This window comes from Zonotrichia albicollis, chromosome 3, assembly GCF_047830755.1.
Source record: "Zonotrichia albicollis isolate bZonAlb1 chromosome 3, bZonAlb1.hap1, whole genome shotgun sequence".
Lineage (NCBI taxonomy): Eukaryota > Metazoa > Chordata > Aves > Passeriformes > Passerellidae > Zonotrichia > Zonotrichia albicollis.
Window position 1 is genome coordinate 91,040,172 of NC_133821.1, and position 16,772 is coordinate 91,056,943.

The 16,772-nt window shown below is 37.5% G+C and overlaps 1 protein-coding gene across 3 annotated transcripts in view; it reads left to right on the forward strand.

Annotated features, from left to right (window-relative positions):
• KIDINS220 (kinase D interacting substrate 220) overlaps window positions 1-16,772 on the forward strand; it is a 74,985-nt gene that overhangs the window by 47,151 nt on the left and 11,062 nt on the right. The window contains exons 23-26 of one of the 3 annotated variants that reach the window (XM_074538120.1): window positions 5,583-5,761; window positions 8,853-9,079; window positions 13,181-13,291; window positions 14,157-14,213. In XM_074538120.1, coding sequence (XP_074394221.1) covers window positions 5,583-5,761; window positions 8,853-9,079; window positions 13,181-13,291; window positions 14,157-14,213 — 574 coding nt within the window. The remainder of the gene's footprint in view (window positions 1-5,582; window positions 5,762-8,852; window positions 9,080-13,180; window positions 13,292-14,156; window positions 14,214-16,772) is intronic. The other 2 variants (XM_074538121.1, XM_074538122.1) reach the window with 2 other exon arrangements.

Sequence of the window (16,772 nt, forward strand, 5' to 3'; positions counted from 1 at the left end):
TTGACACTGTTTAAATACCTTTTAAGAAAAAGGGTGAAATGAACTTCTGAGGGATTTGTGAGTTGCTTAATGCCTATTGATGTATTAATTTAAGAAGTGTAGCTATTTAGTGATTATAGAAATTAAAAATGAAAAACGCTGTGGAAGGTGCCACATTCATCACTCTGATGATAATGTTCTCTGCAATCATCTTTGCCCAGGCCAGGTTTAAATAAATCACTTCCTTTAAGTAGACAATTTAGTATTGTAGACCTCACAGTGTGGCATTACTTCTAAAATGTTTAACCTGCTTTTTGTTTTTCTGTCTCCTTTTATTGCCTTGTACTTAAAATGCAGGGCACATAAAGTTATTATGTTTCTTACTGTGCTAATAGTGTGGTCTCAATGTTAAAAGGCAGTGTACCAGTTGAGTAGTAGGTGGTTGATGCCCACCTTTTTTAAAATTCTTTTGCCTTTTGTAATTCAAATAGCACTGCAAAGCTGTGAATGAATCCGGGCATTTGTAACTGCTTTAACACTTTATTTTAATCATAAAGTATGGCAGAGAGTTGTTTAAAGAACAGAACTTTTTAATATGGCTCAGTGACAGTGTGTGATACTGGGTGTGGGAGATTAGTTTAATAAATACCAATCTTTTAAGCATCAGAATAGGTTTTTTTCTTTCTGAAATGATCAAAAGCAGGAACACTTTAGGAGGAGAGGTGGAGAGGTGGTTTATCTGCTGGTACTTGAATAAAGTCAGTTTTGCAAATCAAGTTTTCCTGAATACCTATGGTAATAGGAGTTTTTAAATAGCTATTGCATCTGTTCAGTGAAGTCTCTTCTGCTTAATATGCGCTGAGGGGACTTGAATTTTTGTCTACATAGATATATCAAACTATAGCTTTCTCTTTTTTTGGTCTTTATAAAGATAAAGCATTTGTTCCCTTATGTTTTATTATTGAGTGTGTGATGACTTTTTACTCCTATTTTTATGTGAATGGGCGTATAAGCGAATGTTCTTTTTCAGTGTCCAAGTGACCTGTTGCTGTTTTCAGTTTGAGAGAATATTTGTAGCACAGTTGCTGATATGTTGAAAGTACTGCAAAGTTCCTGGAGCGATTTGTGTGAGTGCTTTTAACACTGTCACTATGTTGACCAGACGTGAGAAGAGTGGGATAAGTAACTTCAGTGCAAAGCATACGATTTGATTATTAGGTATTAGAGATCAGACATCAAATCAGCAGACTGTTAAGGATAAAAATTTCATATTGCATTCCATAGCAGCCAAGATTTTCTAGTTTTGTGTTTCTCAGTATCAAACCTGTAGAAATTTTTTTCTCATTTTTAATGACAAATTATTTCATTATTTTAAGCAACATTTTTGACTTGTACTATCTTGAGAGGAAAAAATTAAAAAGCCCATGATAGATAAAACATGACATGCCTTCATGCTCATGCCTTCTGTTGCTCTATTATTTAATAGCAATTAATGAAGTAATTTGCTTTTTATGGAGTGAGAAAGTTAAATTACTCTTGTCCATGCAGTTGCTTGCTCCTGTAAAACAAATGAAGAAAAAAAGTTAGGTGTGCAAAGATCAATTTGAAGCATTTCTTTGTTTTTACCTTCAGGGAGAGACGTTTCGAAAGAGCCGAGAGAACGGCCCTTCGGGGTATGAGGGCTTGTAGGGAAGTCAGCCTTCCATCAGTGTGGGAACAACAGGGATCTGCTCCTTGAGCGAGGGTGGGCTGGGGGCTGAGGGGGGCTGCAAGGCAGGCACAGCACTGTGAGCAAGGGGAGCAATTCCTCAACAGCCAAACAGGCAAAGTGGAACAGGTTCAGTGACAGGAACCAGGGACAGCCAGCGGCCCTGTGGTGGGTAGCCACAAGGAAGTTAAGCCAGTGGTCAAGGTCAAGACCAAAGGTGCACAGATGTAGCTTGGAGGAGGACCAAGGGCAAAGGTCTGAGCTTAAAAGCTGTTCTTAGCTCAGGCAGGAGAGCCCTGCAGTGAGGCTCCTCACAGCTCTTGTCAGCACAGCTACATTGGGTCAGAGCCAGCCTGCCCCAAAAGCCCTGGCTGGGGGAAGAGGTGGGTAAATCCTGTTGGCATATTCCAGGGCCTGACATAACCAGTGGCATAGGCAATGCGGGCACCTCCAGCGCAGCCTCCAGCGTGGGTGAAGGTGGGTAATTTTGGCTGTTGCCATTTTGGCACCACCTAGCAGGGTAGTGAAGGAGATGGGCAATAGGTACAACAGCTTAGCTTCCTCTAAACTGTGCTGGCAGCATTCAGTGCTGGACACACTGTCAGAAATGGTTTGGTTATTTTCTAAGTCAGTCATGAAAGTACACGGTGAACAAAATTAGAACAAATTTGAATCTAATTTACAGAATGAAAGATAAGATGATGTACCTCTGTGTACTTGTACTAAATTGTCTATATTTCAGGAAAAAGCCAGGAATAATTCAACATTGTTGCAATGTAACTTACTCCCAAATGAAAGCAGTTTTTAATTTCAGCTGCTCATGGGAAAGCGATGTGGAGAGTAGTGGAATTAATTTTTAAGGTTCGCTTCAATCAATGAAATGTTTTGTTTTAGCTTCATTCCTTCTAAATTCAAGTAGTTTCTCCTGGAAACAGACGGTCTGTAACACTGACACTTTCTGATGTTTCTGATTTAAAAAATAATAATTTTGCCTCAGGAATCTAGCCCCAAAATGAAAAAAGTGTGTTCACAGCGCTTTATTTTTAGATCTGCATGCTTGTATTTTAGAAAAAGTAACTTCTAAAGTGCTTTAAAAGCTAACCTTTTATTTTTTTATCTGAGAAGTGCAGGCACGTATGGTTTTTGTGGCTCTTTGCCAAAAGATTATCATTTACATAAATATTTCTTTCAAAGGCGTAGTTTAAGACATTGAGCTCAGAAGGTTAGAATAGAGACTTCAATCTGCACACCAGCAGTGGGCTATTGGCTTCTGAACAGTAGCTTTGTTCATCGCATTCAGAACACTGTTCGCATTCAGACTTAAGTAGAGCTGGCATTAAAAATCAGCTAATTTGTTTCATGTGATTCATCAGCTGTGTGTTTTATTTAAATCTATGTCACATTCTCTTTTGGCTTTTTATTTTGTAGATTGAAGTGTTGAAGTAGGCCACTCTTTAACTCTTCAATTCCTGACTTGAAAAGTGACTTAATTTTTACATTTCCAGTGTTGAACTCTTGTCTAAAATACAAAGAGTAAATATATATAACAAATATATATATATAGCTAAAGTGTGCATGAAGGATCTTGTTTCTTTTCACAATCTGATGTTTGATTTAAAACATACACATTTACTGTCAGTTTAGTTGTAGTTTTATAAAAGACTAAATAGAATAACATAAGGTAGTAGCTAAATATTAGTGTAAAATATGCATTTCTCAGATTCAGTGGAGTATAAGTTTTACTTTGATACTGCCAGTGTTCTTTTTTTTCTTTTGACCCTTCACTTCTTAAGGTTAGGAATACTTTTAGCTTCTACTAGATTTCTTTAAACTATTCCAGAGAATGAACTGTACTATTATTTGAAATTGTAACCTTTGAGTGTCAAGTTTGTCTTCTCACAGAAGCACCACCTTTTATTCTCTTAAGGCTGGAGTCTCTGAAGTCTTACAATTTGTTCTGCAGAACCTTTGTTAGAATAGGCTACACTTGCTTTTATGCTTTATATTTGTTACATTTTTCCTGTGCTATAAAGTGACCTCTCACTGTGAATATAGTTATTTGCAGACACTGTTTATGACAGCATGGTATGGCAGAATCCTCTGTCTGTTAGGTACATGGTCCATTGTTTTCTGGTAAAATTTTTAGGAATTTGTTAATTCTACTCTTAGTATATGACTAGAATGTGGTAAAAGATCAGAATGAAAGATTATTGCAGCTGAAATACATTTTTAATGCAATGGAGTTGCCCTTACTTCAAGCATGTAGCATTGATTCTCAATTTTTTAATTTTTCTTAACATTAAATGCTATGTATTCTGTGTAAATCTGCCACTTTTGTTTCTAGAATAATGCCATGGTACATAAAATTCTACTTTCCTCTACTTTGTGGAGGATTTAAAAATAAAGATTAAAAAAGATTGTTGCTTTTAAAAAGCAGACAAATTGTGAAATAGGGTAAGATTGTTCAACTAATGGTAGACTTAGTTCATTAGCTCTTTTAAAAATGCAATTAAATTACTATATGACCAGTTGGGGGTTTCTTTTAAGTGTTTTGTTTTTTTTTTTTCTTTTCGAAGACACAATGTGATTGTGAATTTAATTAATGTAAGAGATTCCTGATGTATTGGTGATTTGCATAGTGTGCATAAGTCTCCTGCCTTCCTTCCCATCCATGCATCAGTGCACTCATTTCCTCCATGACAGCATTGGTAGCTGCCTTAGCTCTTCTAATTGTCCAGTAGTTGAAGAAAACACACTTTCTTTGTTCTATGCTACCCTCTTCTTTTAAGCAAGTTACAGCAGTTCACAGCGCAGCCAACACATGTATGCTGTTCCCCTTTATCATGGAGTTGTAGCCTTAACATGTCTTTGAAAAGAGCCATTAAAATCATAAATAATTTTATAGGATTTTTTTTTGGTTTTTTTCTCCTCATAATTTTTTTTCTATTTTTACTTTATGTACAGTGTGGTTACTTCACTGGTGTCCATATAGAGTGGTATCACAGTCACTTTATAGCTGTAACTGTGTTCACTGTTCTCAGTACATTCTTCCACTGTTTACATATTTATTATGCTAGATTGTGAGTACTTTTTCATTTTCATAATCTTTAATTTAGATTATAATTTCTCATTTGATATGTGATGCCAGTATTATGAGATGAAATATCAAGTAAGATAGGTCCATCTGACCAACATTGTCGGCCTCCATCACTTGCTTATTAGGAGCTTTTCATAAACTTCCACAAGACTAACATTTAATCCTACTTGTTCCTTCCTGAAACTCCCCTTTATACTACTGCTCACAAAACCCTCACTGTTGCTTGACAATAGTCATAATGCATGAACAGTCCCTTACATTGATCATGTCTCATGGTTTTGTTGTTTTCATTTGTTTGTGGCATTTTCTTAGAAGGTGAATTGCTTGAAAGCAGGTGGTTGTTTTCCCACTTTTTACAATGAATGCACAGTTAGATTTTGATCAACTTCTAAGATGCCTGTTCCTGTTACAAAAAGTTAGTTTAAAAATGAGGTTGTTTTTCCCATGGAATTTCTGAATTGGGTATAGGAATTTGAATAGATGTTTGAGGTTAAAGTTCACAAATGTTAACTTCCCCTTACTTGGGATTTGACATTACTGATGTATGGCTTTTTTGACTTTTCTCTGAAGCATACCATTAGACCAGATTGTTCAGCAGTTTAAGGTTTTTTGCATATTAGAAAACATTACATTGCTCTTTCTGCAGACAGAACAGCTTTCTATGGGTTCTCTTATTTTTAAGAGAACAGGGAGAATGGGTGCAAGTATACTAGTATTTCACCCTAGAATATTACTTTGTAAACTGAAGTCTTACTCTTAATAAATATGGTTTATGATGTATCTAATTTCATCCCCCAGAATTTCAAAGAATATTCCTACAACTAAAGATGTTGAACCTCTACTTGAAATTGATGCAGATATACGGAACTTTGAGGTATTTTTATCCTCACGAACACCTGTCCTTGTTGCACGTGATGTGAGAACCTTTTTGCCTTGTACAGTGAACCTGGATCCCAAGCTACGAGAAATCATTGCAGGTGGGTATGCTTTCAAATAAATGGAAAATGGCAAATCTGTCATTTATTTTAAGTTGAGCTACTTGGCATGTCACACAGAACACTCATTTCATGTTCATCAAACCATACCTTCAGATCTGATTTGACTTCAGTAAGAGGCCTTTCACTTAATAGTTTTGCTGTAACACCCAGACCATCCTGGACAAAAGCTTCTCTTTTGGAGGGCGAAGTCCACTGTTCTTGCTTTGCAGAATGCTTTAGGAAATGGAAGAAACCAATGCACACAACGATATTTTAGCAGAAGAGATGCAAGTTGACTTCAGATCTTTGTTAACAATTTTGAAAGTACATGTAAAACCCTGTAGAAATTAAGGCAGTGAAACAAAGTCTTCTCTAGGCTGGAGAACCCAAAATCTTTCAGCCTTTCCTCCTAGGAGAATTTTTCCATAGAGTCTTATAATGGCTTAGGTAGGAAGGGACTTTAAAAATGATCTAGTTCCAACCCCCTTGCAATGTGCAGGGATAACTTTCACTAGACCAGGTTCCTCAGAAGCCCATCCAGCCTGGTCTTGAACACTTCCAGTGTTGGGGCATCCATAAGTTCTCTGGTCAACCTGCTCCGATACATCACCACCTTCATGGTAAAGAATTCTAAACCTACTATCAGTTTGAAGCCATTCCCCCTTGTCCTGTCACTACATATTCCTGTAAATAGTCTTCCTCCACCTGTCTTGAAGGCTCTCTCCAGATGCTGGAAGGCTGCAATTAGGTCACCCCAACGCCTTCTCTCTGCAAAATCCCAATTCTCTCAGCCTTTCCTCATAGTAGAGGTGCTCCATCCCTCATCAGTCATCTTTGTGGCCTCCTCTGGACTTGCTCAAATACATTGATGTCCTTCTTGTTCTGGAGATCCCAGAGCTGATGCAGCACTGCAGGTGGGGTCTCACCAGGGCAGAGGGACAGAATCCCTCCCTGTCCTGCTGCCCACGCTGCTTTGGATGCAGCCCAGGACACATTTGTCTTTCTGAGCTACAAGGGAACATGGCTGGGTCAAGTCTAGCCTCTCATCCATCAGCACCCCCAAGTCCTTCTCAGCAGAGCTTCTCTGCATCTGTTCATCTCCCAGCCTGGATTGTTACTGAGAGTTGACCCAGCTCAGGTGATCTTATTAAACCTCATAAGATTCCCGTAGGTCCCCTTCTTGAGCTCGTCCAGGTCCCTCTGGATGGCATCCTATCCCTCAGATGTGTCAACTGCACCACTCAGCATGGTGTCATCTGCAGACTGGCTGAGGATGCACTATCCATTCGTGTCATTAATGCAGATATTAAATAACACTGGTCCCAGTATGGACCTGATGGACATCACTGATGTCTGTTGGAACTCGGAGCCATTGACCATTACCCTCTGGATACAGTTGTCCACACCCAATTTCTTATCTGTGTAACAGTCTACCCATCAAATGTATCTCCAATGTAGAGAGAAGGATATTGTGGGGGACTGTGAAAAAGCTTTGAAAAGCTTTGTAGAAGTCCAGATAAATATAGATATCTATAGATACACATCTGTCAAGATAGATATCTCTAGTCCTTCCCTGTGATGCAGTTCATCACAGAAGGACACAGGGTTGGTCAGGCGGGACTTCCTGTGTTGAAGTTGCTGCTAGCTGGCTTGAATCACCTCTGTCCTCCATGTGCCTTAGCAAAACTTCCTTGAGGATCTGGTCCATGATCTTCAGAGGCACAGAGGTGAGGCTGACAGGTCACTAGTTCCTGGGGTCCTCCTTGCTACTGTTTTAAAAATTTGCAATCTCTCCATCTCTTATGTTGAAGGCAACCTCCCCTCCTTCCTCTCCTGTCCCATTTGAACAGCCTGCAGCCATCAACAGTTGCACTCCAGTCATGGGATTCATCCACCAAGTTTCTGGAATGGCAGCTAGGTCACAGTTTTCTAACAGCATGGTGGCTTCCAGCTCCTCCTGTTAGTTACCCAGTCTGTGTGCACTGAGGCAGAGGCACTTCAGCTGGGCTGTGAACTGTGTCACCTTCTTAGAGGAGCACCCTTGAATTCCTTTGAAGTATTTTAGTGGTGTTTCCCTGTTGGCTTCTGTTACCTCAGGAGTTCCTGGCTGATCTCCATAAGACTTTCAGTGGAGGAATTGTTTCTGATGTCCATCCAACATGAATGTCCCCTGGCACAGGTGCCTTTGGCCTGTTATGGGGAGAATACAAGGTCCTCTGGATCTTGGTTTTTTCCTAGTGGCTGTTCTGTCTCAGGGAGGCCAGAGTGTGATTCCAGCAGTCTCTGTCCTCTGACTCTCTCATACTTCTTAGTCTTTCTGCTTCCTTACTTAACTCTTGCACCAGGCTGGACCAGGGTTGTCTCCCTGGTTGTGTCTCACACACCTGCTGTCTCTACTACATCCAGCACTGATTACAGGCTCTGCCTCCTGCAGCCTGAGACCTGGATGGGAGCTCTGTCTGTGTTGTCACATCCTTTCTGGTGAGTGCAGAGGACTAGGGCTTTGTGCCTTATCTGGATGCCATATCTGAGCTCCTTCTGAGAGGATGATGACCACCAAGGGGGCTCACCTCTTGGGTAGGGTGACTGCACGCTTCCTGTACCCTGGGCACTCAAACTACCTTGTCACACTCCCTGGGCTGAGGCTTGTTGGGGGACCTTTTTTTCTTTGTCAACTCTCAGGTCTCTGTAGCACCTGCTGTGAGAGCACTCACAGGCCCTGGTGGATCAGAAGAGGTCCCTGTGTGCTGGGATTTTTCACTCTGCCATGGTACAGACCAGCCTTGGAGCAGCTTCTCTTGGAGAGTGACTGTTAGGTTCCTTTATGCCACATTTTAAAAGAATCTAAATGTTTAGAGAGATTTAATGTGTGATAAACCATCCTACCTTTCCTAAAGGCTCCTGTGTAGATGTGATCATCAAGAGAAATCAACCAAATCCAGCTGAAATTTGACCTTCTTGATGTTCTATTAGATGAGCTCTGATTTGAGTTAGATATACAAAACTGTACTGTATTGAAATGGCAAACAAATTAAAACTTTTCCAAATACTTCAGGCAAAATCATATTCTTGTTACCAATTTATTTTCCAGATGTTCGTGCTGCAAGAGATCAGATGAATATTGGAGGACTTCCTTACCCCACCTTGCCTTTACATGAGGCACCTGCTAGAGGAACATCTGTCTTCAGTCAGCCTTCCTCAGCTTGTTCTTCTACAACCTCTTTCAATGGGCCTTTCAACAGCGGAGTTTTGTCCCCCCAGCCTCACAGCAGTTACTATAGTGGTATGACAGGACCTCAGCATCCCTTTTACAATCGGGTAAATAATCGAGATCCAATTAACATTCTTCTGATTTAGTCTGGTAATACTGCAGATGTCATCTATTAAATATTAAAATACCCATGCAAGTTTTATTTAGGAGTGGAAAAAAGTCCAAAAGCTGACAAATTTTGCAGTAATGTTCAGTAACTGTTGTTTGGGGAAGAAACATGGTAAATGGCATCAGAAAAACAAATTACAAAGGAAAAAAATAATATTGAGACACTGCTCATTTGTAGGATATTGCAGGGCTTTTTGGGTTGCTGATTTTTTGTTTGTTTTTGTTTTGTTGGGGGGGGTTTGTTGGCTTGGGATGGGGGTAAATTGTGCTCAGTTTTTCTCATGCTCACAGACAGTGGAAAGGATCCCATCTTTTTTTTGTTGCTTTTGTTAAAACATACACAAACTCAAGTGGGGAGATAGATTATAAGAATGTATGTCTGTCTTCCCTTCTGTCTCTTTTTAAAGTTATTCCTATCTTTTCCCTGAGCTGGTGTTGTACTAGTTTAAAGGAATTTACATGAATTGCATAAAACATACCTCTTTGACCTATTTGTGGGCCTCATAAAACCTAGTCCTGAGAATGGCTCATGTGAAAATTGAATTAAGTGCTTTACTGTGTAGTTGAAGAGTGTTTAAACTTTCTGGTTTTGTGGGATGTGTTCAGTATTTTAAACTTTATTTTTTACTTTTTTTTCTGTAGCACTGTCATGAAAAAAACCACAGAGAGCTGATAAAAGTCATAGTGTACTTCTATATACAGGAGATAGCCTCAACATTAAGTAGATTTGACTGTAGCCTATTAAGGTGAAAAGTAAATTGAATTATTCATAAATCAGTCTTTGTTAACCAAGGCAAAAAAAGTATATGTAGGCCAGAACTTTTTAAGTTATCTATTCTAAAATGATTCTTATATACCTTCAAGGCAGTGACAGTATGCTGTTTTGTTGAAAATAACGTAAAATAACATATATTTTGGAGTAGTCCAACACTGATAAATGTTGACACATGAATATTTGTGTTGATACTAACTCAGCTTAGTCCAAGTAGCTGTTTTGTTGGAAGCCCTGTTTTTGTGTCTGTTTTACCCTGTTTTGTGTTACTGTACATGACAAGGTTTAAAGTCAGGGATGATAAGCTGTTGAAACCTGTATGGGGGTTTTTGGCTCCAATAAGGATTAGAGAAATAATTATTGGTGAGTCATAAGCTGTTCTTACAAAGAGTTTATTATTTGTTCATTTGTGTTAGGGCTTACAGATGTGCTTACTTTTTTGCCTGCTGAAGACTAGAATACTTCAGTTTTGGCTTTTCTTACAGGAATTTTATACTACCCTTCTAAAATATAATTGTTTTTAGTGTGTCACTTAATGAATATTGTCAGAGAACTGTATTCATTACTCTGGACTCCTAAAGGTACTGTCATGAGCACCACATACTGAGATGAGTGATGAGAACCTTTTAAAAGTAGAAAATTCATCCTGAAAAACTGTTTCCTTCAGCATTTTCAGTCATATTTAATTTCTTAGGTTTTTGTAAATATGGTGTTTAAAAAAATGAATAGCAACTCCCCAGTAGAAGTTTCTGAGAGACGTCTTGGATACTGAGAGAAGTATGACACAACACAGTGGATTCAAATACTTCTGTGGAAAGGGCTGGATTTTATTCAAAACCACCCTCAGATCTGGGGATATGTGCCCTAACCATTAAACGGTTCCTGTCCTATTGTCTTTAAGCATTAATTTATGCTTAAGAAAAACCTCCTCCAGCTGTTGGGGAAAAGACTTTATTTTTAGAAAATACGGAGTTTTTTACTATGTATGTTTCTTCTTTTTTCTTTAGATTCTCCTATGTTATGGACCTGGAACTTCCAGTGATGTAATCTGTTGATTTTTTGGTTTAAAACCCAGTTCTCCCTCCAGTTAGCTGTAAAGGGAAGATTATGGTCCCATTTAGAAGCTCTTCAATTTAGCACTCTGGCTCTCTTATGGGGCTAAGCTGGATGTGTACTGTTTATCACTGTCTAGTGGCCTGGCTGAAAGCTGAATTCAAGTTCAGCTTCTCAAAATTGCTGCTCTCATGGATCATTGTTGAGATGATGTTTCTTCCAGGGAAGGTCAGAGCTGTAGGCAAGTCTAATTGGGATTTCCTGGGTGGGAGCAAGAAACTATGGTATGTGAACACTTTTTTTTGTCTTTTACAAAAGAGGAGACAATTCTTTGATATCTTGAACAAATGATGTTTTGTTACATTCATTAAGGTTTGTAGGCTGTCTGCAGACTTGAAGAGCAACTCTGCATTGTTTTATGCCCAATACATATTTATATTGATCTCATGTTTTCATGATGCCTGTATTGTACTTCAAAGAAGATTGATTCTGAAGTGCTTGGCTGTAATGGAGAATTAATTCCACAATTGGGGAGCAGTGGAGTAGCTGAAATGGGCCCAGTGGTTGATTAGAAGTTGTGAGAGGATAGTGGGATAATTGTCTTAGTGGACAGGTTTTTTTTCCATTGCTTTGTAGTGTGATATCATGCAACCAGCAAGCTCCCTGTGTGTTGTAGAGAAGAGGCTCTGCAGTGAGAGCTGAATGCAGTTTGATCATAAAGCATTTCATGCTTGGGGGTTTTCCACATGGTTTAAGCTGTTAGTGGAAAACTGAGGCATTAAATGTTTCTGTGGTATTTTCTGGAAATTAATCTCTTCCAAAAAAAGAGTTTGTATTGTTTGTAGAATGTGCCTTATGACAGTGGAATAGTTTTAATTCAGTGAACTTTCCTGCATCATTCTGTACTAGCTAAAACAAGTGGAGGCAAAGACTAGGTAACCAAACTTCCCCAATTAGACTGATGGTTACAATGGATATTGTGTAATTTCATATGTTGGAAAAGCATATGAAATTTTTGTGGTAATTATGTAAAAGTGCTCAGAATCTACCTCTAGCAGCTAAGAATATGGAACCATTTTTATTTTCCATAAAGTGCTTGAAGTTGTAGCATATGCTGTCTACATAAATGATATACTCAGAAATTAAACTTGAATTTCTCAGTTCATTTAGAGCTGCTTCTGAATACAAAAGTTTTTAAGTCCTTATTGGCAAATCTAAGGTGGAATATTTCCACAAATTTCACTCCTTCCTCATAGATTCTCCCTTTAGTCATGGAATTATTTACTCTATACTGAATTTAGTGATGTAGACTAATCAGAATCTTGTCATGTGCAGAAACACAAATCAGATAATATGTTCTCTTGTGAAGTATCTGGATAATACAATTTTGAAAATGCTACACATAGAAACATCAAAAATCAGTAATACAGCCATTGTTTTGAGACTTTTTTAAAGGTTTTTATGGTGTTTTGTTGGTTTTTAGATTTTGTTTTTTTTGGGGGGAGGAGTTTTATTAAGAATTGGGCAATGAGTTGAAAGCAATGAGTGCTGTAATTCTGCTTTCCCTAACGTCTAAATTAACACTGTCCCTTAAAATGCAATTTGTATTGAACAACATGCATTAATGTATTTCCAGCAAAACAAAACTCCAGTACTGTCTGCTCTAAGCATCTGTTCATATGTTTATAAAATCTAGTGTTTGTGGAAGCCCCCAGGTTGGGTGCCACAAATATGGGAAGTTCTAGTGGTGGATGCTCTTAGTATCACACTTCTTGTTTATTTGGTTCAATTGTCTTGAATATTACAAATGACTCAAAGTTTTACTGAGCACCTGAGAAGGTCGGAAAGTAAAATTGTCAGAATTATTGCTAAATTATCCTTTTCCCATATTGAAAGCAGATGTTAGAGAGTAGCTACCAAAACCATTCTGTCTCTATTCCTCCAGAAAATTATACCAGAGCACCCATCGGCTTGGAGGGAAAAAAAAGGGGTCATTTGCTGAGTGATTTTGAAGAATTCACTCCAGAGCTTTTGATTGAATTCTGTTCAGTGGTTCAATGCAAAAGTAAAGAAAGCTATTAGTAATTGCTCTTTTTTACTTTATGAAACTCAGCTAGAGGATGTGTTTTGTTGTAATGATTTTTATTTTATTATTACATTTTGATTTGTGTAATTGTTTGTCCCTTTTTTGTTACACCTTTTTTTTTTTCCATAGCCATTCTTTGCCCCATATCTTTATATGCCAAGGTATTACCCTGGCAGTTCTCATCTCATCTCACGTCCACCACTAAAAACGAGTTTGTCCAGAGATCAGAACAATGGCCTAGTAAGTATTTTGAAGGGTAATTCAAATACTAACCTAGACAATAAATATAGTGAGTAATGAAATTGAAGGTTATTAATGATGGTTCTCTCTTAGACAAGTATAAGCTTTATATTTATTATATATATTTTAAACAAAGGTGTTACTAACATGTAATGTAAATGTATTTTGTTTTAACTTTAGAAATTTCTTACAGAGGAAAACCAATTCCAGCATCCATGTATAAAGATTAGAAAAGAATGACCTTTGATACTGGCAAAAATATATTAATGAAAATGCCAACTGTACTATAGTACCAAAACAGATGTAGTGATAGAAGACTACTTGTAAATTAATATTCAATTTTTTTAATAATGTATCACAAATTCTTTGTACCCGGAGAAGATAAAATTATATCCTTTAATGTTGTAAAGAGTGCTAGAAACTGGAAGATCACATTTAAATGTTAAAAGAAATATATATAAGTAAAGCAAAATACATTTTATCTGAAGTGTTTTTGAAGTACATATAATCCAATTTTACCCATTAGAAGGGCAAAATTAGCAGACTTTTCTAGTTTCCTATAGAATAATAAATTTCCTGTTTAACAGTATTTATTTTACTGACAGATGGCTGTTCAAATGGAATGATGTACTGAGGAAAGATAAAAAAGTAAAAGCCTCACTTGTTGGTTGCTTTAATTCTAGGGTACTTATACAACGAGCAAGGCTGTTAAAAGGTGGTAAAAGCTTTAATCACTTAAAGAAAACAAATGTGTTTCTCGTGAATTATGTATTATTGTGAGATCAGTCTCATTCACTGTTTACTTCATAATTTTTGTTGAGCCCTTGATCATTTTACCCAAACCATAATATTTTGTTGTTGTTAGGATGTTATCAAGGAGGATGCTGATGAGGGGCTTCCTTCACCCACAGACCCCTCAATGGTAAACGAGTAGTCATGTGGTGTGGAAATTTTAGCATCTCATTGCTTTTTCAGCAGTAATGAGTCTGCATTAATCATAACTGCAGTTCACTAACACTGCATCAGTGGCTTTGGTGGGCAAATAGAGTAGTTGAAAACTAATGTAGTTCGTGAATGAATTTAAAAGCTAATATTTCACTTGCAAGACGTACTCTGTTTTCCCCTGTAGTTTTCCCCTTGCCTTTCTCAGTATCTGTGGTGAGCTTTGAGTCAAGTGTTGTGGTAGCTGAGCAGAGTGTAGAATGACAGCTGGTCATTCAGTGCTTAAGTTATAGAAGTAATTGTGTTTTTCTGCTTCAGTCAACTCTCTTTCCCAAACCTACTTCTTTAGTTGGTGACATAAAGCTATTGCAGGTAATACAGTATAAGGCAGCTTTGATAGAAATAGAAAAATAAAATATTGCTGGTCATAACTTATTCATGAGTCAGAATGTTAACAGTTACCTTTTCTGTGACTTGTTTTGTTTTATCCTAAGTATTCATACTTAGGATGTCATTTTTATGGTATGTGTTTTAACTCTAATTATGGTAATCGTGTTTTATACCAAAACAAAGAGTTTAATGTGACTGTCATGATTCTCTTAATATTTGCTGCCAATAGTTGTTGGCAAAAGTTATAGTTTGATTGCATTTACTTTTTCTTTTTGTAAATAATTGCAAAAATGTCTTTCTGCTGTTGTGCAATGAAAAAACAATCAAATCCCACACAGATTCCAAACTCTGTTTAACTGTACATAACTTTCACTGAGAAACCACATATGTGCAGTGCAATGGAAAAGGTATGCTAAGTTTCTCTCTCCCAAGTAATTTTTTACTTTGTGTGAAGGGATGACTGTGGAGTAATTTTTCCTTTTGAAATGCCATCCTTGTGTTTGATTCCTTATCTCATTATCCCATTCTTTTCCCAGACCTTTGAGACTTGCCAGTGCAAGGAAAATTATGGACTTGCTCAAAAGTATTAGCATGATGGCTGAGGACTGTGTGTCTCTGTGAGTGTGACAAGGCACACAAGCCTGGAAAAGGAGGATTTAGTCTTGGAGCAGAATAGTGAATGAGTTCCAGCAGCAGAATTGGAACTGAGTGCCTCTTCTGCTTGCTGCTCAGTGTTTATCTTAATGCACATTTAGGTGCAGCTTCAAACAGCAGTTTAAAAGACTCCTGTAAGTAATCTATTGCCTCTAAGTAAGAAAATACAGGAATTAAAACATTAAAAAGAAACTTTGAGATAATGATAATGGAAGATTTTGTTAGATCTGTTTTTTTAATTTAACTTATACTGATGTGAATCTCTAATGCAGCATATCAGATCACATACTTTTCTAAGACTTAGCACTATTTAACCTATGGTGTAAATCTAAAACTTGGGATTTTTTTCAAGTCTCTTGGGAAGTTGACAAGAAGGTTGTTAGTCAGGATAAGATATGCGATGTATTTTCAGGGTTTCATCTACTCTAAATCCACTTCTTTTGTCAACTTTATTGAATTTTCCATGAAAGGAAACAATATTATGTTTGTGTTATGTGCTACAATTATCTGTAGATGATGGGTACAATAATTTCATCCAGCTATTTAGGTAGCTCTTAATTGATGGGTCGTTGCTACTGTATAAGTGATCCAACTTATTAAATGGTTTGGTGCACGCAAAGTAATTAAATAAATGAAAAAAAACCCTGCACAAAGTAGTTAATGAACACCAAGATGTGTAATTGGTTTGGTGATTGAAAACAAGAGGAGCATGTAGAATCAAAATTGTCTTTCATGCTAAACTGGCAAGGAGCCAGAAATGTTGCAACTCCTGTGTAAAATAGAGAATAATCATTGTTTTGAATGTTTGAGTCATAACAGGGTGAAAAAACAGGATTACTCAGGAGTATAATTTTTTTTCACACACATCATAATTTCTGCTTATTGCATGAGTTGACAGAGCTGTGTAGAGGCTGTTATGTGATCTAGTTATGGGTCTGCTGTTGTCAGTCTGATGCTGGAGTGAGCAAATCCTGAAATTCCAGACCACCACCATTAGTCTCATAATATCTGTGGAAGTTCAGGTTAGCTTAGTAAAAATCAGGAATATTTTGAGTATAGTCATCCTGTATCAAGCATTTTACTTTAGCCACCTTCCATACTTAGATTCTGTTGCTGATGATAAAACTTGTCTGTCTCAGACCATAGTTTACCGTTCTTTGCTGAATGGATCAAAACATAGATGTCAAACTGGTGAGTTGACCAAATACCATCTATTTAGTTGTATCAGCATGAAGGTGCATTGCAAATTTTAAGTTATCAGCTTGAACCACTAATGAAAATAGTCTTAAGATACCAGCCTTTGACATCTGTGATGGAGACAAACATGCATTTCTGCTGGTTTTACTGTACAGATGCTTATTTTTTAATAACTGCAAAAATTTCTAGAATGCCCTTTTGAAGAGTTTATAAGTGGATTGCAGTGTTACCAGTCATGGAATGGTAACATGGAATGGTTCACAGAATCCCCTTTTGTGTTAGAAATCAAACTAGCATT